Raw genomic sequence first — 25,932 nt, forward strand, 5'->3', positions numbered from 1 at the left:
CTGTCGTACTTCTCTGTACCTCTAGATGGATGCTACTCTGGAGTCAACTGAGGAGGAGGAAGAAGAGAAAGCAGTAGCTGATGCCTCCGATAATATGCAAACAAACTGGTGGCGAACAGAGTTGTAGAAGTTATTGAAAAACAAAATGCTTAAAGCAATGGCTGAAGCTACTGACAAGCATACACTGTTTTCACCACCACCCTCTTCCAATAAGAAACCACTTTCAATGGTAAATATTAGAAATGACAATGTGGTGCTCCAACAAGGATGCCTTTTTGCACAACATGGAACCTATACATGAAAAGGGCTACAGTGTTAATATGTTTGCACTAAAAAAATGAGCTAATCGGACAATATAAATTGTACACATGTAAAGATAACCGTGTTGTCGGCACCAGCCCACACAATAATATCAGCAAGATAAAAATTAGTGTGTTATTTCTAGTTGTTACAGTTATTTCTTGTCTTTACAGATGGGTTTTTTTTCAGTTAAAAAAATGAAAAGGGGAACAGGCAAAAGGGTTGATAAAGAACTTGGCTTTAGAAGTTGGCTGAAAAATAAAGAAAACTAAATAAATAAATAATAAAACTTCAGTATGGCATTGGAAAGAATACATAGACTTTGTCCAGTGAAACTCTGCCCTCTTGTGACCCTTGAAAAAGAATATAAAGCAGTGAAGGTTGGCTCATGGCTTTTGCACAGGGCAGAAGACATCACAGGTCATACCTCTGCGTTACCTGTGGCAGCCACTGATGACCATCCTCACTTCCCTGGAGTGGCTGCACACGTCTTATTTTGTGAAAGCTAAACTCCTTCCCCAGAGAAGGTTCTCACTCACAGTAAACTGCATTAAATCTCAGAGAGGATAAAAACCTTCAACCAGAAGTTTTCATCATATCATCAAGACTGTGGCCACAGAGGAATACATCCACAGTTTTGCTGCCCAGGCTCACACACCGGAGGCAGAGGGAACAACACACCAGCACCACTCCAACAGATAGTTGATCCTTTTCTATCCCTCTTCCTCTATTTTTCTTTTCAGATGACTGCAGTTATGGAACTTGCACAGACGCGCAGACACCTATTTCATCAGTGTCAAAGCAAAGTGGAATCATTCAGCTGAATTAGTTTCTATCTGACAAAATTGCATATAAATAATAAAACTCCTACATCAATCCAGATAACCACCTAGATGGTTATTTGCACGATTTAAACTGTAACACACAAGCATTAGTCAGCCTTTCATCATATATATATATATATATATATATTACATATATCTTTCATTTTATACAAGTATAGTCTAGTGCAGCCTTGTTGTGTCTTTTTTTCCCAGCCATTTATGGTTTCACTGTCTGAGCTCACAACGATCAATATGCTGTTAATTCAGTCTGGTTCCAGGCAAAATCTAGATCCTTATTCTTTTGTAGCTCCCTGTGGTTTGCTCCACTATGTTCCATGTCTAGCCTGAACTCGGCAAGCCTCACTGTACAGAATCTAAAAAGAGCACTATGGCCAGCCATAACTGTTTCCAAATGAATGACTGCATCGCAGCATTGTGCAAAGTTGAGATATCTCCAAGTGCTGTCTGCGAGGCTCTGTGATGTAGCCCTCTTGAGGTGAACAGACAGGAAATGATTTCCCCATCAGTCACCAGGCCATCATAATTGCCAGGTGAACATTAGCTATCGAGCCTCTGCAGGACCCCGTGCTTTTATAATGAGCAAAGGGGGACATGGGTCATCCAATCCATGTATTTCAGGTCTCATTAGGAGGAGGAAGCTATTCATATGTTTGCAGAGTGAGAATAAGGCTGTTAGTTTGGACTGTCCAACAGCTATTCAACCAGCACCGGGAGCTTGGAATTTTTAATTGCTGTATTTCAAACATGTAGTCACTGAGAGGAAAGTTTTTACACAAATTTTGTGCAGCTCCTGCATTTACTTGGAGGATACAGTTGAATTTTTGATGGCACAGCCCCTTTGCATAATGTTTACAGTTAATTTCATGGTAAAAAGTGAACATTAGAATGCATTTATGATGAATCCATCGTTTCATAAGTAAAAGCCTGTCATAACATCTAAACCTGCGTTTTGAATCTGAACCAGTTTAGATGAAAAATCTTAAAGCTGAACCAGCCACTGGAACAGTGTTTGTGATAAATCATTCTTTAATGGCCCCAGGATTCCAAATGTCGCAGTCATATAAATATATTTTCATCAGAAATCAACAGGAAAAAATTGAGAAAAAAAAAAGAAAATGAATTGGCTGAAATGACTGTGGAACAGCTCACAGAGAGAGAAGCAGAAATCCCTGATGTGAAGAAGCTCATACCATAACATATCATAAATAGTGTGTTTATGTGGGACCTGTACAGCAGAAAGCCATAATTCGTTTAAGATCAAACCTTTTATTTTCTTTATTGTCAAAAGAGACCATTTGCTCATCATTTACATTTAGAAGCTTTCATGTCCACATGGACTCATTTCAAGATAACTCATAGTCACAGAGACAGTTGCACAAAGAAGTGCTATTTTTGCATGTTCCTGGAAATGATCAGCCAGAAGCGAGCCTATAGAAACCCTTTTTTGGACCATCACTCAAATGTGACCGACCCCAGAGTAACGCTTCTTTAATCCCGCTGAGCACAAAAGCTTCGTCAGTGGCAGCTAAATACAAGAAAGAGGTTAAGGTCCGGGCTTGTTCTTGTCACACACCAGGAGGCAGCTGATGTGCAACACTCGGCACTAAATTGGAATATATGCAGATTAGTTCTCGTGTGATAACGGAGGGATTTTAAAAAGCAGCCCATTTTGCCTCCGCGGAGAAAAGTTTTTTTTTTTTACTGTGACTCCCAACTGACTGCTTTTTCCACAACAAAACATCATCCCCTTACCATCCAGTGCACTGCATGTACTGTAGATGCCAGTTTGTGCCAGACTTGCGTTAATAAATGATCAGAAATACTTTGATGATTTTCTGTAACCCATTTCTTAAAAATAGCCCCGGCAAAACCTGATGGGCGGGTGGGGATTGATTCATTAATCTAATCAGACCAATGTAGGGCACTAGATGCATTTGTCCCCCTCTCAAAATCAGCCAGAACAGCACTTGAGGTCATTCACCAGGAAGATCAGACAATCTTCTCTAATTCCTCATCTTCTTTTGTAATCTCTGCAATCAAAGACAGAGCAGGGAAAACCGCCTCAGCTTTGATGTTAACTTTGATTGATTTGTTCTTCTATGCCCCCCACAAATTTGCGACTTCCTTACTAAAAATGGTCTGTAATCTTATTTTGCTGCAACACTATTGATTTTTTTCGTACTTGAGCAAACAATCCTCTTCACTTAGGACACGAATACTATGATTTTCCCCTTGCAAAGATTGTATTTTAACTTGATCTGATGCATGCTCGCTGGATGTTGGAGCACTCCTGAGCAAAACCACGCGGTGGATGAGCAGAGCAGCATCAAGCAACTGGGTCATGATATGGAGCTTTCAGGGGACAAATAAAACCGTCAACATCTGGTGGTAATCAAATAAGATTACAGCAGCTCATGAGGGACCGAAAGAGTGATGGAAAGATACCTATTAGAGTCACGTAATGGTTGAAGAGATAATTCAGAAGATTATTGTCTTCAATAGGTGCAGTCAACAGCAAATGAGAATATTGTTCTGTGTTGTCTGTTTTTTTCCTCGTTGATGTGGTCAAAAATAGCATCTGAACAGGAGTGCTTTGTAGAACAGCTTCTAGAGACTGATGATTGATTACTACACAATTACTGCTGAAAGCAGCGGGGTCCCTCCTCCTAATCACTGCTTTCTTCGCTAAAAGGAGATTATCACATAGGAGCTGCTTGTTAGAGCGACTTCCTCCCTGAAAATCAATAAAAATTACTCAAGAGATTGTAAGCATGCGTCAGTAATGTCTCGGTTAAATCCCTAGGCTGCCGTTGTGCATGCACAGACAGGTACTGTACATTGTTCTCAGAGTGTGTGCGTGGGTGTTTGTGTGCCTCCTGTGGCAGTGGATCTGCCCCCTTCTGAGATACTGGCCCCAGACCACTTCTAATTAAAGCTGCTTTTCAATGCAGCCGCTCTGGAACTTCAGGTCCCCACAACAATTAAGTGCAGGATTTCTCCTTTGGTCTCAAGCGTAGAGAAAAGGCACATCCAGAGGGTTGATTATCCCCTCGCTCTCCCCCACTCTGCCTCTACCCATTATTGGATTCACTCTGTTAATGGAACCCCATGTGTATATATATATATATATACATCTATAGATAGATAGATAGAAGCAGGAGTTTTTTCTCTCTGTCCTGCTAATGGAAGCAGGACAGAGAGAAAATCCCGACCAAAAGTACTGCCGTGATGTCCTTGGAAGTTTACAAGGAGAAGTACACCTACAAAAAGACTAAAAGTGTGAATTTTTGTTTAAGGTATGTAACAGAAAAATGCCTGGATTTCCTCTCAGTGTGTGGGGTATTTTACCGGCACTTTCCAATTTAATCAACACAGGGTAGATGCAAGTAATAAATATATTGGGTCAACAGAGGCTATGTGCACACATCTGGCTGTGAGTTTGAGTTTTTGGTGTCGGGATTTGGGATGAGTTTGGGCTGCAAACTGACAAATTTAGCTGCTTCTACACCTTCTGTGGACCATGTGTGGTTACGTGAATTGGGCAAGACATTGACCTGGTTCATTATCCACACCCACACTTGGGCTGTGATACTTGTTCAAAATCTGGGGCATTGTTCATGCCGCACATGGGAAGAATTGTTTTCATCAGGGGTTCTGGATTTGTGCTAGTATGGGACCATAATATTTTGCCTACACTGAAACTTAAAACTTAAATCTTAATCAACTTAAAATCCATTTCAAAATATTGTTGAAACCTTTGCAGATGATCTTAATTTATTTAATCTTTGTACCATGTCACACAATCTACCTTAACTAGTAAATGACAATTACTGAGCACAAACCCCAGACATTGTCCTGTTGTCAAGGCAACATAGCTGCATGGACTGGATGCATGTTGTCGTGCCCCTGACTTCTGAGCTGGTCATACTGGTCCTTTAATATGCTCTGAAACCGAGATTGCTCATTTATCACAAAAGTAATAATCCTCGCCATCTGCTACATCAGGGTTACATTTACTTCCATGCATTCAACATTATTTATTGAATTATTGAATGGAGGGCACTTCAGGGCTCACCCATCTGAAATAATAAATTAGAAATAAAGTGGAATGTGGTTATTAGTCTCTAAACATAGCTACATATAATTCCTGAGAGTTGATGCGCCCATGCTTAAATAAATAAGAACCATACAGCCACTGTGGTGAGCATGTTCTACATCTCAAGAGCCACGGTGCACCTCAGATAACGTTTCCATTAGGGCTCATATTCAAAGGCATCACACCCCTTAATGGACTCCTCTGACCTCACCACAGAACCGCTATCTTATCCTCACAGGCCCAGTTAAGCAGCCTGTGTTTGGTTTCCTGCAGGTGTGAGACTGTTTGAACCCTCAGCTGGTCCCCAAAGGGCCCCTTCCCAGAATGCGGTGAGGCATTCTGATGTGTTGTCAGCTCCACAGATACTGTAAAGACCTCCACTGTGACTACCTTTACAAAATATTTACCGAAAAAAAACGCTTGGGGAAGGGAACGAGCATTTTTCCCAAAGAGCGTTCTTTATACAAAACTCTTTTCTTTTCTCCGTTTTACCTCAACTAAATTTGACTGCATTTAGCATCATTACTCTCATTTGTGTGTTACTAAAACTGTCAAGTTTGTTAAATAATACCTTGTAGGGGCCAAGGGGTGCTTGACTATTTCTGTGATTGGAGCCAAAAGCTTTCTTTGGGGTTGTGAGGTCTTGTCTGATCAAGACACAGAGAAAGGCTCTTTTTCTAGTCGAGCAACAGAGCAACACCCACAAATCTGTGCTTTTACACCATTTCATTGTGACTGACCGTTATGATTTTCATCTTTGGTAAATGTCCAGCGAGCCGTTTCATCCATTTTATTGATATTATTTCTGAAGAACAATTTTCCCTACCGTTTTCACAAGTTTAATATCTCCTTAAAAGTTCCAAGTCATTTATGTGATTCCAGGCGGTGAAATTTGCACATTTCCTGGTCAAATATCTTAATACCGAAGCAGCTGCATTTGTTTTTTTGGTCAAAAGGTGTAAGTGTGGGGCGTGATGTGGCATGTCAATGTTCGTTTGAGGCGGGGTAAGCTGGCCACCAGGCAGGCTTTATGCAAATGTATCTCAAGGTAGTGTTCTTATGTTAAGGCAGAAAAGGCTGGACTGGAGATGGTCTGTTTCAGGCGGTTAGGGAACCGCTAACAGAGACAAAACTTGTTATTGAGCAGACATGTGGTGTAGACCTGCAAGACCCATTATGTGTACAAAAAGCTCTTAGACACATTTGCTGCAAGCCAGAAAAGAAATATAAGTCAAGTGCCCCAAAAGAAACAATACAGGCTCCTTGAAATAATGATGAGTTATACAATGTTCAGTGTTCAAAGCCAGTTAGATATGCCCTGTTCTCCATCTCCACTCACTCTAGTTTTTCTTTTCTCTGTCCTGTTCAGGGAGAGTGCTTTTATTCAAGTCTGAGAGGCAAAATTAGAGTCCTCTGAAAGGTCAAGCCTTCTTAGCTAAAATGTACACAGAATAATGACCCACGTCAGGAGTACCTTCATCTGCTGACAATGGAAGGCTCCCTGCACATACAGTACAAAAGCAGAAGGTAACATCCATTACAAGGTCATTCTACTGGCAACCTTTTGTCGTCTTTGGTCATCACAGAAGAAAGTCCACATTCAAAAAGCATGCACACTAAATGCAGCCTGGTAATGACATGCAGGGGCCTTACTGGCCTATTAATCAACTTGTGTTTTAGGGCTCACATCACCAGAGAATGTCATGTTAATTCCATGTTTAGAAGTTTTATTTTTCTTTTTTCTAGAAAAAAGGCAAAAACGTACAAACAAGTTAACAACCACTTTGCAACCGGCACAATGAAACATTACATTCCTAATTTAATAACATGCACTTTAAGATCATGAAAAACAAGAGATGTGTGTGTTTTATATCAAAGAGGTCATCAAATGTTAATCTGAATGCCAAGCAGGCACTTGGCAAGGATCCAGTATTCAAGTAGCACAAATAGGTTTTCACTCTCTCACGTACGCTCACCTGAGGTCCTTAAGCTGCTCCGAGAATTGCTTTAGTGGGACCGATGATATCTAGAGCACATTGCCCTCGTCTCAAAAACAACACGGCAATAACAGTGATGCTTTTTCTCATTCAAAGTGTTTCTTCATTGAGTGTTCAAGTTTTGTAGCATCTTAGAAAAATATTCTATATGTACAACAACCGTGCTAGTGGCATGTTCACAGCGTTCTGTACATTAACATTTGTTGCCCGTTACCCTCTTACAGTGCAGTGAAAAGTACCCGTCGCATTTACATGGCTGGTCGGTGAATGACCGCATAAACATTCACTTTCTGAACATTAGATAAAGAAACCGTGTAACAGTGAAGTAATCGTGGGATTTGACAATTATGTAACCCTTAAAAAGGCCTACGCTGCTAAAACAGTTAAAACTGAGACAGTTTTTTTAAGGGTTCATATCGATATGACTTATGACTTTATTTTAAATAAAAATATTCTAAAACAATTCAATCATCAAAAATCACAGAAACAAACCAAACAGCTTTCTAAAGGCACGCGTACGTATACCTCTCCAAGATATTGGGATTTTTAGTCTGAAACCTTGAAGCAATTGGTTAAAAAAGAAAGAAAGAAAAATGTAGTCACGTAAGCCATAAGATGGTGGGACTCTTCCTTATGAAGTTGTAATCATTTGCCACTTCGGTTGCTTTGGTCTTTTCAAACAACCCATTCTAAAAGTCAATCCTGCAGCTCCTGAAACATCAAGATGAAAAATACTCTTATTAATCTAAACATCTCCTTAATCAACAAGAAATGTCATTACTAGAATTTCAAAGATATGTCTAAGGTATTTTAGAGATCCAGGGGTGTCATTTAAGGAGCTCTGTTGGCAGGAATTAAATATAAAACGCCTAATTCGTTTTCAATAGAGTCGCATGAATTTTAGAACTACGCTTTGATTAACTTAGTACAAGCTATGTACAGATGATGGCTTATTTGTGGGTGGGGGGTAAAGCTCATCTCATTAATATTCACGAGGAATGTGCCACATGACTGGCTACTGGATTGGGCCATGAGGGTGGCATAGATTAGAGTTCAGGGAGGAACGTGTTACCAAATCAAAGCCAGAGAGCAGCGGGTCATGTCTTTGCACTTGGACAGTGTGAGGTTGGGGCTATACAACTGAGAGCGATCTGCACCACCACTGCTCCTGTAAACATAACATGATGACATTTCATCATCGCTTACGGACCAAATTTAAGAGACCCTTGCTAAAAAGATGATTTTTTTTCATAAAACACCTCAAGAGAACAATATGGGAATGAATTGAGGTGCATCATTTTGATCGGTAAAAACACATGGTATGGCGTTTTGTTGTTTTTCACTGAAATGCACCCTGACGTTAGCGCTTTAACTCACTGCAATCTGAGTGGTCAACATCTGTGAGCGAAGCATCACCCCTCAGGAAGCTTGTCAGCCTTGGTTGCTACACTTTCCAAGTCAAGTACAAACCTTTTTTTTTTTTTTTTTAAGCACAAAGAGTCCAGTTAAATGTTAGATAAAAAGACAAACATCTCAAAAGGCTAATGCTACAGTCATATCGATGTTAGTAGGCAGTTTATACAGGGTGATGATATTCTCCATTCAGTAAAGAACCACAAAAGTCGACAGTGTGCCTCTTACAGGGGTGATGCTGACCCTCAGATGTCAGCAGCCGTTGCCCTTGGAAACTCCTACCAGGCAGCTTAAAGCAGGGATCCAGAAATATGTCCATCCTCTTGAAAAATGAAATAAACAGAATCAATAGCTGCAGTATCACTGTAGTTTATAACACCAAGAGTAGAAAGAAAAAGCACTGATGTATTATCAGTTTTCTTTTTTTTTTTTGAATATGTGAATATCTTCACCAGCCTCTCAAATCCACCAACAAATCTTTTGTTTCATCTGTAGAGCTGAATGTAACAGACACTGATATGGAAAGAGGATGAGCAGCAAACCAGTGGTGCTGATTTAAGATTGTACCCACGGTAGATACACAAATGCACTACCTGGACGGTCATTTACATTGCAGACAACATCTGAGATGTGTCCTGGAGTGTTTTAGATGCTCTTCTTCTAATTTACTCCACCTGCTGAGAGGTTTTCTGAAGCAGATGCACAGGAAGCCAGTGTCTGATATAAGTTTTATCCATGCACACGCTCCGCATATTGTTTTCCCAGCTTGGACACCATGAGAACCCCAAAACTACACCTCGTCATGTGGTCGGACTGGCAGGTGCAGCTTTTCTCAAACCTGTGACCCGCTGTAACAGGATACGCCTCCATAATGGAAAATAAGGTGCCGCTGCCTCTGTATGTGTTAGCCAGGCTGTTGCAAGAGGAAGCGTGTGTTGTGTGCGGTAAAAGCCACCTGGTGAGGGTGTGGACAGCCAGGTCAGCATGGGAGGAAGATAGAGCAGTGGGGGGAGTAATGAGGTGAGGGATCAGACGCTCAGGGTCATATTACGGAGTAGCCACTGCTGGGAGCGGCTGCCATTGCAGTCTCTAAGGGTGGGGACCATCTTGTCCTCCTCAGAGGGCATGTCCAAACATTGGTTGCTGTTCACATGAAGCAACGTGAGTCGCTAGGGAGAGAGAAAGATAAAAACAATTACACATATTGATGAGTGTACAGATGTGACACAAACACAAGTTAAAGGCAGCTTGCTTAAATCAACTGGTGATGCACGCTTAGTTGGGACATTTCCCCCTTTCAAATACTGCATATCAGCACATGTCCGGAAGATTTAATCTACACGGATGGCTCAGATGAGCCTTCACAGGCACATTTCAACGACTGAGTCCCCTTCCCTGCTGGCTGTGCTTTCATAAACTATAAAAACAGCAAGAGATCAGAAATTCTAGATAGGAAAAGGTGAGAGTACTGTCTTAGTACGTCAGACCACACCTTGAGGCTTTTGTATGAATTGAGGCTCCTGTTGGGGGGGAAGGCACTTGCCATTTTCACATAAGTGGAAGGATGAACGGCTGTTCAGCAGCCAGTGCTAAAAAATGTACAAACTACTGAGGAAATAAAATCCTCTTTTCTGCTAAAGATGATAAAAAAAAGCAATTTTGATGTTAACCTTTTGATCCTTTTGCTGATACTGCTAATGCCAAACAAAAATCTTCAATCCCAACAGCAGCTCTGTTAAACCATGACTCTACTCAAAGTATGTTCTCTGCCATGTAATAAGTCCAGCCAAAGCCACTGACTTGCCACTTTAAATAGGGGATAAATTACAAGTAAATTATGAACAAGCATGTAGACAGTGATGAGACGAGCTGTTTTCACACAGACGTCTTGTGGAGAGGTTGCAGCCTCCCTTGCGTATCTCAGGGTAACGGCATAATGTGACAATGTGTTAACAACAGTTTATCTTCTGGAGCATCGATTGAGCAAATTCGTACTGGTGAAAGTATCTGCTTCACTCTCTTTTTTTGCTGACTTGTGCACAGCTTTGTTCTCGCTCCACCATAAATGCGGTGTTGATACGATCACAAAAATACTCATCTCGAAGTCTCATCTGACATTTTCAACATACTGTAAACAAAACACAATGTGTGTTTCGTATCATGCCCCGTTTTGCCCAGGGAAAATCCACAATAATACGGAGCGTTTTACCCTTTTGGGTTGAAAAACCCAAAAGGGTAAAACGCTCTATTGTACTCTTAACATTTCCTAACCAAACTGCACATTTTTGGAATACTTGAAAACAGCAGAACAATGTTAGGACCACAACTCTTCAAGAGTAATCACTCAAAGTGTAAAACATTTTACCTTTTTAGGTAAACAGAGGCTTTTTTTTTTTTTTTTTTTTTTTTTTTTTTAATAATCGATTTATTTTTTTACACATCCAGCAGTCACAGAATTTCCCCATTAATTTGGAGTCACCTCTCTGATCTCCTGATGAATGCATCCCTTATTTGTTCATTTCATTGGGAGTGGAAACTCTTAAAAAGGTGAATTTGCAAAAGCATGAGAATACAATTCTTCTTTACCTCATTTTTTCCAACATTATCTTGAAGGACATACCTGTTTCTTTAGCCTCCAATGTTCCAACATCTGGTTACAAGCTTTGTTGCTGGTTTAAAAACCAAACCAATGAGCTGAGACATTTTAAAGAGCTGGGCCAAAGTGAGTCAGCTGATATCTATATCCATGAATGACCCCATTACGTCCCGATTATATGATATACATAGTTTTTAACTGGAGGATCATACCAGTTTGACTTATTCCTTCTGAATATTTAAAGTACCTACTCTTCATTAAGCTTTAAATCAACTTTGTGATCCATGAGATATAATAAGTGCATGTAGCTCCACATCCCATCATTGGTCCTGTGCTGGACTGAACCTCATTCAACACTCTGCATGTAGCAGACTTCACATTTGTATCATTACGGTGATATTTGAGAGCATATCAGATTTTAGCTGACTTATTTAAAGACCTGTATGCATTCTTGCACATACTTAGAGGGAGATAAATAATGGTACAATGTGACATAAAGGACAATAAACAAAGGTCAAAGGCATTTGCCTCAACCATTAGACCACAAAGAAGGCCTAACAACCGTTAATAGTAGCAAGAGGAGATTATTACCAGTAAAATGTGTTTCTGAAAAACATGTCACTTCATCTACGTAACATATACCTTACTGCGTGTTGACAATTCTATGAATGTAAATATAAAGCAAAAGACAGCTAAACCTCCATTATTATCCACATGTTTTGACAGCATCCCCCCTCATAAATGAATAAATAAAAAGAACACAGATGCTACATCAGACATCATGGGCCAAATGGGCCGTCATCTACGAATTAAATGGACCATGAGACAAACGGTTTCAAGATCTGCCAGCTTCAGCTCAGGTGACAATGACTGATTAACAGGCCCACTTCATGAAAGACATCACAGGAAAATTAATGATGTCTGAATTCCATTAAGTTGCTTCATTTTCAGGGTTCGGGTTTTGTGCCTGCCGGCTCACTGCCACAGTCATGGTTTACACCAGCATGGAACAGGGCCATCATTAATGTAATTATTGTATTTTTCTCCTGCTGTTTGGCGCCCTCTCACCTGTCAGTCCTGCCTGTCTGCTGTTCTGTCACGTGAGCCAGATGACAGAATTAACTGGGGAAAAAAACCATACCTGTTGGGATGAGCTGAACTCCAGCAACACATGAGCACGAACCACAAGACGGATTCTGTGGCTATCTGCCACGACGGCACCAGAGATAAACCCTCCCACAAAAAACTGAAGGAGAGCTCTCAATGGCCTTGATTAACTATTTATGTTCGTGCCCTCAGAAGTAACACGCTTCCGCACTTTTGTTCCTCACTAGAGTTGCTTTTCTTTTCCTGATGATCACAAGCAGATCAGTAGAGGACTCGGTTTTTAGGGAAGGACATCATCTTATGGGTAAAACAACTGGGGAAAGTCAAGTTAGATGCTACAATACCATACAGCGTTGCAATGTATAAAAATCTGTTAATTACAAAAAAGGAAAGTTGCTACAGACCTCTGGTTTAAGAGTCTGCATCTTCATACAGTGTTAGCTTGGGAGTGGTTCTCAAGCAAAATAAAATTAAATATATACTAAACTTCAGTCTGCAGACAGCAAAACACATGCACCGGCTTGGCTTTTTTATCCTGCAGTTGAAGCATAATACACAAATAAAACAAGATTCTGCTTTTACTGTTGACAGAGGATATTCAGCCTAATGAGCTCGCAGAGACGCTCAGGCCACGTTTGATCTTAAGCTATAAAACAAAAGGGCCTGACATTCTATGTCTGGATATGAAGAAGTGTCCACTCATAATACACATGCACACATATTTTTCCTGAAGTGCACATTGCAGACCCCCCCCCCCCCTCAGGCACATTTGATCAAACAGTAAGAACAAAGAGCAGATGGGATACGATCATATGCACCTGCCAAAGGAGAAGAGACAAGAACAATAAGGTTGCGTTTTTTAGAGAAACAAACAATGACAAAGATGGATAGCGTAACCCTGGCAGAAAGAAATACTGCGTCACCAACAAATAACTGACTTTGAAGGCAAATTCAGTCTTGGCCCATCTCTAGGCTACAGGTAAATCTAATTTATAAGTCATGAGGCTGGTTAAGGTATTATTGAGAGTAGTATATTTCACCTCCTTCAAACATCCAAACCTACTGTAATGGAAAGATATGACGGACGGGAAGCATCACAGGGGAGGGTAGACAGAAAATGCCCAACATTTAATTAAATCATCAGAAGTCTTGATGTCCCATTCTTTGATCACAATTATTTCATGCTAGCTCTGGGGCAGAGAAAACTCCCATCTCAGCCTCCCAGCGAACAGAGCAGTGCCTCCGAAGCAAGTTACTGAATGTGTGCACAGCTGAGACCAGCTAATTAAATGAGGGCGGCCTCTAACCATAAGCCCCGGTCGAGGAATAGCATCCTCTTTGTCATCAGGCTTCACAATGAATGTGCAGCAAAGCACAAGAGTCCCTGTTTGACTGTGGAAGGAGATCTGGGGGGGGCTGAGTTGCTTCTTTTTTTCTTTTTTTTCTAATGGAAAATACAAAAACAGCAGATCCCTTTTACCTCAAGGCGGGGTGAGCAACAGCTTAATTTGTATTAATGGTACCCGGCTCTTGTGTACGCCCTCTCCTCTTGTCAGGGCAATGTCAAAAAGAACTGAGTGTGAACAGTGAATCAGGCCATCTAACAGCAGGTCACTTCACTGCCGCAACTCTGACACACACCAGCAGTTCTGGGAGCTCCTAACCCAATTTACCCCTGCTTGGACACAAAAGCTGTGGCATGCTACATGCTCTTTAGCCTTTTCAGAGTTACAAAAGTGCAAGAATCTGAAGTGCAAACTTGAGATAACTCAGCAGAACAGAACACACTAGAGAGAAAATGACAGCCAGACACAAAGGCCTGAAAAGGTGGGAAAATAACAACCCTGATAAAAGAGAGAAACACCGAGCAAAACAACATCTCCCACAGAGATATGTAAATAAACAAGCTGAGTGATTATTGGGATTCAGTGGATTTATAATATGTACATGGCACACAGTGTGCACAGCTGCTTCTCACCAATAAGAGGGAAGCCTGAGTGTCCAGGGCCATGAAAGGTGGCTTCACAATGAAGGATCACTTCAAAGAACTTGTAAACAATGGGAAGCCCATTTCAATCAGCCCTGCATCTAGATAATCAGCTAAAAATAAACACGTCCTTCTCTGTCTCCAACATCACTCAGCAGGGGTGGGCAGTCCAGGAGACAGCTCGAGGATTTTCACATCAAAATAAAATATTTATGTTGGAAAATAAATGTCAAATGAGATCTAATTTAGCATTAAAAGGCGAGCTAAAGGTCTTGCAGATTCTATCTCATAAGCAGGAGCATCTTGATGGGACATCTGTCAACATGTCCCTGTCCTGTCTTCTGCCCCACTAAAAGATCACTGCTAATAGCTTTTTATTGCTGCCTAAAAACAATCTATATGCATATTGTGACTGAAAGAACATGCTCCGATTTCAACTACTCCTACAACCAAAAACAAACTAAAAAATACTACATCAACAGTCTGCAACAGAGGTGCCCATTAAAGCCCAGCTATCAACTACACAATCTAACAATACAAAACTACATTCCTACAGAGCAGCTAAAGTGACCATCAGCCTCTATTCTACGCTTAACTTGTGCTACTCTGCTCACCTCAGGTGCCCCCCCCCCCACATGGCCCCCAAGAGCAGACTTGAGTTTAGAGAAAATAATCCGTGGGACTGAAGTAAAGGTGCCGAGCAACCTCCAGGCGGGTGTAGTTGTGGAGGATCCACGACTGTAAGGGACTGTTGTCACAGTACTCCACGGTGGGGCCGTAGGTGCCATCCTCCAGACGGCTGATGGTCAGACATGATTGGGTGATGATGTGGAGGAAGGTGTGCTTCTGCAGCCAGCCGAGAGGGAAAAGGGACAGATGGTTTGTGAAGGTAAATCACAGAGTCAATTTATTCTCAAACTGCCGTGAGTGTTCATCACAGCAAACCTTAAACTTCCCCAGTACTTTACTGACAATTAATACAAAAGCCTGTGATTTATCTAAGGTATCGACACCTGGACTTAAGAGCTATAATCGTTTATACGATTATATAATCGTATAAATAGAAGGTGGCAACTGTTAAGCTTACGAAACAAAATAAACTGACTTCAGTTTGGCTGCGTCTTAAATTCAAGACAGAATGGAACAAAGAAAAGGAATGCAAAGACTCGAATTCTGATTTATATGAATGTGACATAAAGAAACATGGAAACATCAGGAAATGAGACAGATGTGTTACAATCTGTGCAATACAAACAGAAATATGTGTTTTGGGGGGGGGGGGTTCCCTAAAGGTTAGTTAATGTTATATATTATATTATAGTTGAGCAGATTCTTTTCATGCCACCAAAAGAACCAGTCAGAGCATGGACAAGGAACATCTGATAAGTAATAGATCTTTTGGGACGGTTTTTGCAGGGCAAGCTGCTGCCCTTTCGAGTGGGGTTGCTACTATTAGGGAACGTTGCTGTCATATTGGGAGGTGTGACTGGCCTGCAAAGATGTCTATGTAGGTGGGAAGTGTCAAAGTCGCAGGACTGTGAATACCAGAATGTATTCACAGTTTTTCCAGCACAACATTGCATTTTAATTAGTTAAGATGAGTTACACGCTTTAAAGTGGGTTTAATGTTGTAGCTGATGTGAGCATGTGCAGACACATTGTGATCGTTTGCCCATTAAACATTTCAAATCTAAAATTTTAATCCCCTTCCTTTTTCTGTATGTCTTGATTAATTGTTACAACCTGAGACTATCAATCCATCCGTCATCGATTCAAACACTGCAGCTCTAATAAATTCATTAGTTCAAGCTCTTATTTCACTTGTGAGGAAGACAACACTGATTATATTCAACATAAACAGAACATTAAGAGCTAAATAAGGCTTGAATAAATAAAGACCATCTCCTTGAAGCGTTGGAAATCTACAATAATTAATCTTTCCGACACTGACACAAAATTTCACACTTATTTAAAAGTTTAAAAAAAAAAAAAGAGCTGAATAGTTGGAAACTGAGCAGTCTTTAATTATCCCATTGGCAGATCTTTGGGAACAATTTTCACATGTCCACGCAAGCTTATTTCTGGCTGACACAACAGCACAGATGTAAACCAAAGGGTGGCTGTCACTCTCAGCCAAAAGGCAGGAATATGAAAAAGTCAGGTATTCGTGTCAGAGTGTAACTGATGACCAGATGAAAAGCTCATGGAGCTGTAGCCACTCAGGATTCAGTACCCGTCAGTCACACTTGAGCTAAAAATGACCTCAGCGGCTGACAGTGGTGAAACTCCAATGCTGTTTACAGGGGAGACCGGTCCTCTTCGTTTATGAATTATTTAACTTTCTTCACTTTAAGTAAGAACCCAGAGAACAAAGCGTAATGAAAGGATTTCTCATGGGGTTTGTTTAGTGCTTGATGGAACGGCCTCTGGCCGTCCTCACACTGTCATGTCGGCATGTCAGCAATAGGACATCTTAATCACTAATAGAAAACATTGCAGTACTTTTTAAGCTTCTCCCCAGTGGTTAAAGAAATGCATAAATTGTTAATATAAAAATGCTTCTTCGGTTGTATAACCCGTAATTCATTTTGACTTGTGAGGCAGCAAGGCTTGAGGAAAATATTCTCGTTCTCCTGTGAGATTCAAAATACTTCTGTTTCAGCGTATAACATCTGTTTCTTCATTTGACTGAATATTGAAACACCAGCTTGCATAACCAGCAGCATGAAGCAAAATGAAACTTTTGTGTTTAATATGCAGTCATTTATCTCACCTTGTTTCCATTTAGGTATTACACACAAATGAATAAACTGAGACTTAAATAATAAATCATTTCTGTGCAATCATACAGATTGAAAAGTCAAAACATAAAAATGTATTAGGGTGTCAAATCTTTTTACCTGATTATTTTGAAACCTAATCCATGTTTAACTGTTATATTTTTTTTTTATTCATAAAAGAATTGTGTTATCACTGGTGTAAAAAGCCTGTGTGTTATTTCAGACTGGCCATAGAGTTCAATGTCTTTTCTCTCTTTAATAGACTGTAAGGAAATCCATTTTTGGCTATTGACCTTTTATATCTAAACTTCCTCAAATATGTTGGGATCCCATTCGACTTATCGTTCCATATCAGGCTTAATTTCACATGAAGATTTTTCTTATCTAATCTAATAAGCACTGGCACTTCACAGTCCACACAGTGTTAAAGGAAAGCATGACACTGGAAGCACAGTTCACAAACTATGAGGGAATACTCAGGAGGGATTACGTGGACAGCTTACCTCAAAGTCATATTCCCACTTGCCAACATACTATATGAAATGAGAGAAGATGAGAGAAGACAGCTGCTGGGTGGGAACCGTAACTCAACTGCTGTGCTGCTTTTCAAAAAGACAACGTACAGTGCCACCTGGTGGCCGAAAACAGGCATTCCTTCTCCCACTTTGTACTACCCTGGTCCTTAATGTACGCCGCTGCTCGTGCAATCTTCCCGTGACACAGACACTGGTGATAAATCGGCTTTTCATCTGTCATTTTTCTGGAAATAACCATCAGGATGCAGGAATGACCACCTGCACACAACATCCTAATTTTGGACTCTTTGGTCACTCCAGAGAACAAAGATCCTACCTCAGCATCGTACTCAAACATCTGGTTTCCCTTCATGTGGTGACACTTGAGCATCACGACGGGGCCATTGAGGCGGGAGACATCCAAGCAGAGGTCGTCTGTTCTGATTTCTTTATCCGCCGTGTATGAGAACACCTGGAAAAGCAACAGCAACTCCACCATTATACAACATTTTGGTTTGTATAATAATAATTCCATGAGACAAAACTGTACATAACTTTATTTTGATTACAAGTGCAAAATTAAAGGGATCATATCATTTAAATTCTGCACCCTTTATTCTCCGAACATGCCAGCCAAAAACGTTTCTTTAAGCTTGTTTTAAAGATTTTTGAGGTGAGATTGCAGGAAAGGTTTTCTTCTAGTGACTCTTCCTTGCAGGTAAAATCAGTGCAGAAGTTCACCACCAATCCACAGTCTGCTTAAACTTCATGAGGATCCTCGATTTGCAATTTATCAATGCTAAAAGTAGTTATTTCAGAAAGCTTCTGTGGTCTTTTGGACCTCGAGCTCTCCTGTCAACTGGACATTTCTTATATATAACAATAACTGAGAAAACTGATAAAAGATAAAAGAATTATCTCCAATGGGAAAATCTACTTGATCAACAGTGCTACGCAAAGCTGCAGCCACAACCAGTCGCATTAATCTGAACACAGAGGGAAGCAAAAATCCCAAAGACATCGATTGTAAACAAAGAAATAGAAACAATGAACTTTTCTTAAGCGGAGGTTAACATGGACTAACTGTGTTGTGCTGCACCTGCTCAGTGTTATTCCCCCTCCTCACATAAACAAAATCAATTCCACATTACCGGCATAAACAGCAGTATTGAGCTGTACCCATTAATGAAATGGAGATCAAATATAATCAAAGTGAACATAAAAAGAATATATAAAAAGCTACTTAAGTAAAAACAAAAAAAATAAGTTTTAAGATTAAAAAAAAAAAAGAAAATACCACAGACCTTCAAAAAGAAGGAGCAGATATACTAAGAACTGTTTCAAAGAACAAGTTGTTGTTTAAGTGTGTTATTAAGAAGATCGACAATTTACAATGATTATCTGTACATTTGATGGCCTTGCTCTTACGGCTTGTGAATCAATTTTTTTAATTTTCAGAGTGCCTTTTAGAGGAGCCCCAGGGGCTGCCGGTTGTTCATCAGCTCACCTTTAACTGCACCACCTCATCTTTCCCAATAAGGTGTGTGAACAAACCATAACATGCTAAAAAAAGGTCTGCGACCTTTAAAATGCTTTCCTGAGGCGCCCAGACATTCACACGATGTCCCTTTTTTTCCTAAATATGATACTAATCTTGCTTCTAATACTGAACATAACGCTTCAACTTTACCCTTGTGCCATTTCAAAAATCAGTTCACACTCCACACAATTATTCACAGTAACAGAAACGTTGGGCAGGGAGGTTCAAACTTTTGCATGCAAAGAGCCGAGTCTTCCTCTCACCTGATTTCCACCCATGCCGTGACAGTTGAAAAAGCCAACCTTCTCGTTCTCCTTCCTTCCCATGTTGTCCACACACTGGTTGGTCTCCACATTTCTGATCTACGCACAGGAAATACACTGTCAGCGGTTTCCTCAGAGTACAATTAACTCCTGATGGATAAAGGTCATAGATACCCGTCGCCCTGCACTTCGAAACATGTGCTTTTCAGAGAGCAGTCACCTTTAGAATTCTTTTGTATACCTGCTATTTATTTATGATGGGGTGTTTCTGTCTTGTATTTCCAAATGAGGAAATATTATTTTTAATGCAAATGTCCAGCTAGAAATAAGTCATTCTCTGCTTCACCACCCCCCCCCCCCCTGTTTATACGGAATTCCTCATCAATATTTCAAGCTTAATTAGTTACCTTTTTATGGCATGAAGGATTATACAATCATTGTTTTATACAGAGTTGAAACTAATAATCTTTTAATTAACTGCTATTTCTATGTAAAGCTATTTTATTTTACATCCAATATCTTAATTTTGAGAAAATGTTGCTTTTCTTTATCAATCACATCAAACATCTTTAAGGTCTGAAGAGGTCGATGGATAAAGCAAGTTAATGGAACTTCAGTCATGGAAAACATTTAACTGAACACAACTTGCTGTTCCAGATGCAGGCAGATGTTGCAGTCAGATCACTGATATGTCACATGTTAGAAGATGCTTTTCTCTCAAAAAACACAAGATAGTAATATAAGAGTGACAATTAAAGTCACTTTAGCCCATAACTGTCTAAAGGTCTATCTCCGTGGGGATCAATGTCAAACCTTGCATTATCTGACTCAACGAGGAGGCAAACGGGTTGATCCAGCTGGTCTAAGACAAACTTTTGCATGATGCTCCTTTTCCTTTATCATTCCAAAACTATGCAAAACAACACTAATCTTGCTCATCTCAATGTTGAATGTTACATTGTTTGCTTTTGGAGGTAAGTTATCGGTTACTGTCAAACAGATTCTGACTGTGCTGAAAGTTTTCCATGCTATCCAAACAGATGCTTTAGCTCTTATTTACATCTGTCCAACCTCGACTCCTTATCTTTACTCTAAAAGCTGAAATATTGACCTAACTACACAGTTCTAAGCCTGTGTTACCACAGCCCATACCGGCTTATCATCAACTCAGCATTTAATGAACTCATGCACTCACAGAGATGAAGCTGAGCTGACCGTTGCCTAAGCCATTCATTATGCCTATCACGCAGGAATAAAACAGCATTCATAATCAAGCGGTACCAAACCTAACGGTTCCAGCTGTTAAGCAGGGGCTAACTGTGTGTCACAGAGGGTGAGACTCAGTCAGAGGTTTGGCTTAGAGGAAAAAGGGAGGAGAGGTGCTGCAGAGGTTGAAGGGTGACAGAAAGACCCAGCTTTTACTGTGATAGCAGAGCTGATGCAAATTCTCTCATCCCCCAGCTGTTGGGAGGATTACAAGCTCCTTTCACCATAAGTCCTTCGACTGGCATTACTTTTCAATGGCCATCGTCTTTGATGAAAACAGCATGCATCCTGTCAGTGCTGCACAGTACTATGGGAAAAACTAGTCTGAGTAAGAGAGAACTAACTCAACTTGAACTTAAACAATTAACTGCAAATGCTCGTGTCTTAGCTGCATATGAACAGTTATGACTCACATATCCTCTATCTTAGCCTGTTAATCGTGCTTCAAAAATGTCCTCCATCTTTTCCGACTTTTATAAATAAACATAAAGAATGTGGCACAAAAAAATTCATTCTCTTGCTCGGTATAACAACAAAACACACACACACACACACACAAGCCTTATCTCACCCACCCAGCATGCACAGCATAACTGTGTAAACGTGAGAGGGATCAATACTGCACAAGCATCCCTGCTGTTGTTTATCATACGTGTTAAGTGCAAATAACTGTCCATGCTTGCTACTATCTTGTTTTGTCAAGCCTTTGCTGAATCCTCAGATTTTCAAATTTATCTCTTAGCAATATTGTCATTCAGAAAACACACGCCAAATGCTACGAGTTCATATCTGACCGCATGGAGCAGCAAGCAGAGATTCGGCAGCAGAATGGAAGATCAGAGTATAATAGCGCTCATACTTCACCAAGTGAGTAGTATCTTCTCGGGATCTGGGAATCTGGGTAGATATTCTCAAGATACCATGAAAACGGTTTGCACTTCAAGGCCTCGCGGAGGCTTTTACGGGAGGAGACATCGCCGTAGTCGACTCGCATCACGCCTGCGGAGGAAAGGTCAAGACCAGATTTCAGCCACATCTATCTGGGAATGCAATCAGTGGGGATTTAAAGGATTGGTTTGCTCTAAAAAGATGTGCTTCTCTTGTTTTCTGAACCACCGAGACTTGACACCAGGGGGAGCCTTTGTATAAACACTTCACAGCCTCAGTGTTAAAATATGGGCTATATGGGTGATCATGCACAGATTTTCTGTTAATCAAAGCATAATTAACCTAGGCTCTGTCGTGCCATTTGCACACCACTCACCCGTTAGCTGTACAGTTCCAGATTGGGCATGTTTCAAACATGCAGAAGTGCAACATTTGTGAACCCCTGTGTGCCATGATGTATGTTACTTAAGCCAAATGGAAACAGCCTGATGTATCGGCATTGAACTGAAACTGAAACTGAAGACTAGGGAAGGATTAGACAGCAACTGGGCACAGACACTTACAAACACATTAGGCAGATGGTTTCTCCCTGGAGTGCCTCTCGAGGAATCATAGCTTGCATGTAGATAGATCCAGGGTAGTAATTTATCATAAAAGAGCATGATTGCAGTGAAGGAAAATAAGAGTACAGTTTTCAAAACCAGCCAACATGCATGACCTCCAATACTGTGCTGTATTAACCCATCAAGCGGCAACAAGACAAAGCCGACAGCAACTTCAGTAATACCAACAACACTTTAATCAGAGATAAAAATTTTACATTGGCAGATAAAAGCAAAGAGATGAAGGTCGCTTTTTCTCCCCTGGCTCTGTGTGTCTGTAGGGTCTGAGCATCACATGTTGCAGTGAATGAATAGCCTCTTTGATCTTAATATCCTCTATGCAAAAGAGGGACAAGGAGGGAGATAGACTTTTAATAGGATGACTACATGCCACTCCCAAAATTAGCCATAGCAACACATTGTGCTCCTCTGTGCCAATAAGTGAAGTCTGGCAGCAGATCAGCTCTGATCATTCTCCCTAATGTCCTGGAGGAACAGACGGTCATTGCGGGGCCACAAAACACACACAAATCTCATCCATCACAATGCTGGCTGCGTCTGCACACCTGGCCGTGGAGAGTCCTGCCTGCCTGAGTGAAGAAGAAGGTCACAATTTGTGCCTGAAGATCTGTAGATTACAGATGATCCTTCATAGGTTGGCTGCCATCTAGAACACTTAGCCAGAGATTTCCGGAAAAGTGCTCCCTGCTAAAGGGTAATCACATTACTGAGTCGACAGATGGAGGGGCAGTCATCTCTCATACTGCACAGCCATGTAGCTCTAGTTTTTCCATATGTGTTTAAGCTCTGTTGGATAGAGGACCATTTCTGACAAATTCCTGAGCTCGCGCTTAAAAGAGCACTGCAAATGTGTCTGAAAGCAGAAACAAATTAGTTCTGCTTTGAGGATGACAAAGTGGCATTAAACACCAATATACCAGTAAAAAGAGAAATGTTAATTACTGAATTAATGTGGAAAAGTCCCATGCAAGAGAATGAAAGATTAAAACAGCACCGACAAGTCCTTTTAACACAATTGGCTTAATGTGATATCAGCTTGCACAGAGAGGTTGGGTAATGAGGGTTGTTCATATCAGCTTTTGAACATGGGTGCACACTGAATTAAACATTCATTAAATTCCCGACTGATCTATACATTCCTTGAAACTTTAACAGCATGTAGAATTCATATCATTTTAACATGTTTGTGTTCACTGGGCCCTTGTTATCCAACAGTGGTGGAGAGAAGTTGTCACACCGACACCATTTGACCGCCCCGTACCTGGTGATATGATATAGAAGAAGTCTTTGAATTCATCCATCCAGACTTCAGCCAGCCGCCTGTTGTTCTTGTTGATGACTTGACCGGTTCCCCCGGGGAAACTATATGGGGTGGCCTTCCGGAAAACATGGCCCACATGTGAGCACGTTACAATTTCCAAGGAGCCGCCACATTGCCAGATCTGTAGTCATGGAGAAAAGGTCAATTCAAATGTATGTGGCAAGAAAGCAAATAAAAACAGAAAGCCAGCTTATAGAACTGTCTGTAAATGCCAGTTTCACTTTTTTATTGGCAGCCTGTTCCACCTCTAACATCGTAAGTTATAGTAAGAAACTAATTTAGTCGATATTAACAGCAATCAAATATGAGAAGTATAATGTTCTGTAAGCACATAAAGGTAGAAAGTTCAGTGCAGAACGATAATCTATTACATTCCAGCCCTCGCCAAAATATACTGCAGACCCATCAGCAGCAGGTGAATCTTTCTCTATTGTACAATGTGACTTTTTTTTTTTTTTTTAAACGTCTGGTTTGACTTTCCTGTGCTGGCGCGCTGGTAATAATGCATTTTACATCACACTGCCAAGAAGCAGGAGGTGAAGAGGGGAGCAATCGTTGCTATGGAGCCTGACTGTGCTGCGGCAGTTTGAGGGTCGGAGGAGTTGCTGACTGAAAAACCTTAAAAGCAGTCAAGAAAAGTTTTTAATGCATACACTATATGAAGTAATTTGCTATTCAGAGGAAGGATTACATTTTTTTTTTAAAAAAAGCCACTGAGGGCAAGGGCAAACATTGGTTGTCATTGGTGAGGCTGCTCCTCTCCAGGCTTAGTGTAATGCGCTGTTCCCAAGGTGACTCAGTCCCTTCAAAACAGTTTAGGCCACGTGTTTTTTTATTCTTTCATTTTTAGACATTTTTCACAGTGTGTCCCATTTTTAGTGGGAAATTCTCTACAAAAACACCCCTTTGAGATTTTCAGCTTGGAAAGGAACCCCACCAACGCCTTCCCAAAAGCCGGCTGCCATATGCACATCAGGTGGCGAACAGCAGAGGGATGATTCAAGCAAACAAAGGCTGCAAGTGTGGAAAACATGAATATATGTAAGGAAATTAGAGTGTCACTCACTCTAAAAGACATTTCCAGGTTCTCTCCCCCCCAGATATCCATCCCTGGGTCGTAGCTTCCAATGTCTTCAAAATATTTTTTGTCTATGGAAAACAATCCTCCAGCCATCGTGGGAGTCCTGGAGAGGAGCAAGAAACAGTACAGAAATCTATATTTCCTCCATAGAGTCACACTTATAAGGGCATGTATATATAGATAAATTATAACTGTGAATGAATTAAAACACACAACAATCAAAATGTGGAATAAATCAATGCTAACAGGAGGCTACAGAAAATTAACTCGTCTTGTTTCTCTGTGATTCCAACACAGAGAGACTTACAGCGGTTCGGGCGACGAGGGAAACAAGCAGGAATTGCAGTCTCCAAATCTTTTAAGAGACAGGAGTCCTTTTTATTTTGTGGTCGGAAAGGAATTCGAGTTGGAAGGAGGCAATGCTGGAAACTGCGTTAACATGTTTATCAAACCAGAAAACGGACCTAAAGATGGCAGGATTCTTACAAGGAGCTTTGCATTCATGCTAAGACTGTTAGAATCATATTGTAGCTCAGGGGGATATTCAGAATACAATAAAAGGCCAATTTGTTCCAAGACTTGAAACAAAGCCTCAGAGGGGTAATTATTTTTATCTTTTAACTCAGCCGACCCTGAATTGAGGACATTGTTGATGGGAGTGATCTGCATACAGATATCTACCCACTCTGGTGAGGCAGAAAAAGGCGACTGTAACCAGAATCTCTAGTTTTCTATTTTAGAAAACACAAATACTTACACTACAAAAGGCATTAGCTGGATGGAGATTATCTATACGTAGCTGCAGACAAAATGGCACGCTCTTGCAAAGAAATTTAACCATGAATGTTTTCTCTGTAGCCGGCTACAAAAGCAACAAATTAAGGTATCATTAACTGTGTGTGTGTGTGTGTGTGTGTGTGTAAAAAGAAATATATTCTTTGTGTACCTGACAGGAAGTGTTCTGTCCCCCTTTCGGCGATCCATCTCTCGCTGAGGAACAGGGTACCATCTGAAATTCAGCTTCCAGTTGAAGCCACCATAAGTCATGTCAGAGCCTGCCATGTATTCAAACGTTTCATCGCTGATGACATCGATGATGGGGCACACCACTGCAGTCCTGAAAAACACAAGGTGTCAGAACAAGCAGCTCTGAGAAAAAGAATAGACGAAAGCTTGCATTGTGCACATGCACTGATCATAATTCCACAAAAGTAAAACGCATCCTAGAAACGTGCGATGCTTTCTCATCATGCTTAGTCACTGACTGTATATCATTCAAAATGAGTTGCAATCAACTGTATGTTCATCAAATCT

The 25,932-nt window shown here is 40.7% G+C and overlaps 1 protein-coding gene across 3 annotated transcripts in view; it reads right to left on the reverse strand.

The window, feature by feature from the left end:
* Window positions 1-6,960: 6,960 nt before the first annotated feature.
* Window positions 6,961-25,932, reverse strand: part of galnt13 (polypeptide N-acetylgalactosaminyltransferase 13) — a 34,153-nt gene continuing 15,181 nt past the window's right edge. Inside the window, exons 6-13 of one of the 3 annotated variants that reach the window (XM_072397146.1) lie at window positions 25,565-25,735; window positions 24,604-24,721; window positions 23,478-23,658; window positions 21,565-21,704; window positions 19,440-19,538; window positions 17,974-18,108; window positions 17,625-17,654; window positions 14,289-15,187 (exon numbers count right to left, since the gene is read on the reverse strand). In XM_072397146.1, coding sequence (XP_072253247.1) covers window positions 15,002-15,187; window positions 17,625-17,654; window positions 17,974-18,108; window positions 19,440-19,538; window positions 21,565-21,704; window positions 23,478-23,658; window positions 24,604-24,721; window positions 25,565-25,735 — 1,060 coding nt within the window. In that variant the 3' untranslated portion in view covers window positions 14,289-15,001. Of the gene's footprint in view, window positions 9,821-14,288; window positions 15,188-17,624; window positions 17,655-17,973; window positions 18,109-19,439; window positions 19,539-21,564; window positions 21,705-23,477; window positions 23,659-24,603; window positions 24,722-25,564; window positions 25,736-25,932 lie in introns of those variants that run through there. The other 2 variants (XM_072397144.1, XM_072397145.1) reach the window with 2 other exon arrangements.

Source organism: Leuresthes tenuis, unplaced genomic scaffold, assembly GCF_036924035.1.
Source record: "Leuresthes tenuis unplaced genomic scaffold, fLeuTen1.0.hap1 SCAF_12, whole genome shotgun sequence".
NCBI lineage: Eukaryota > Metazoa > Chordata > Actinopteri > Atheriniformes > Atherinopsidae > Leuresthes > Leuresthes tenuis.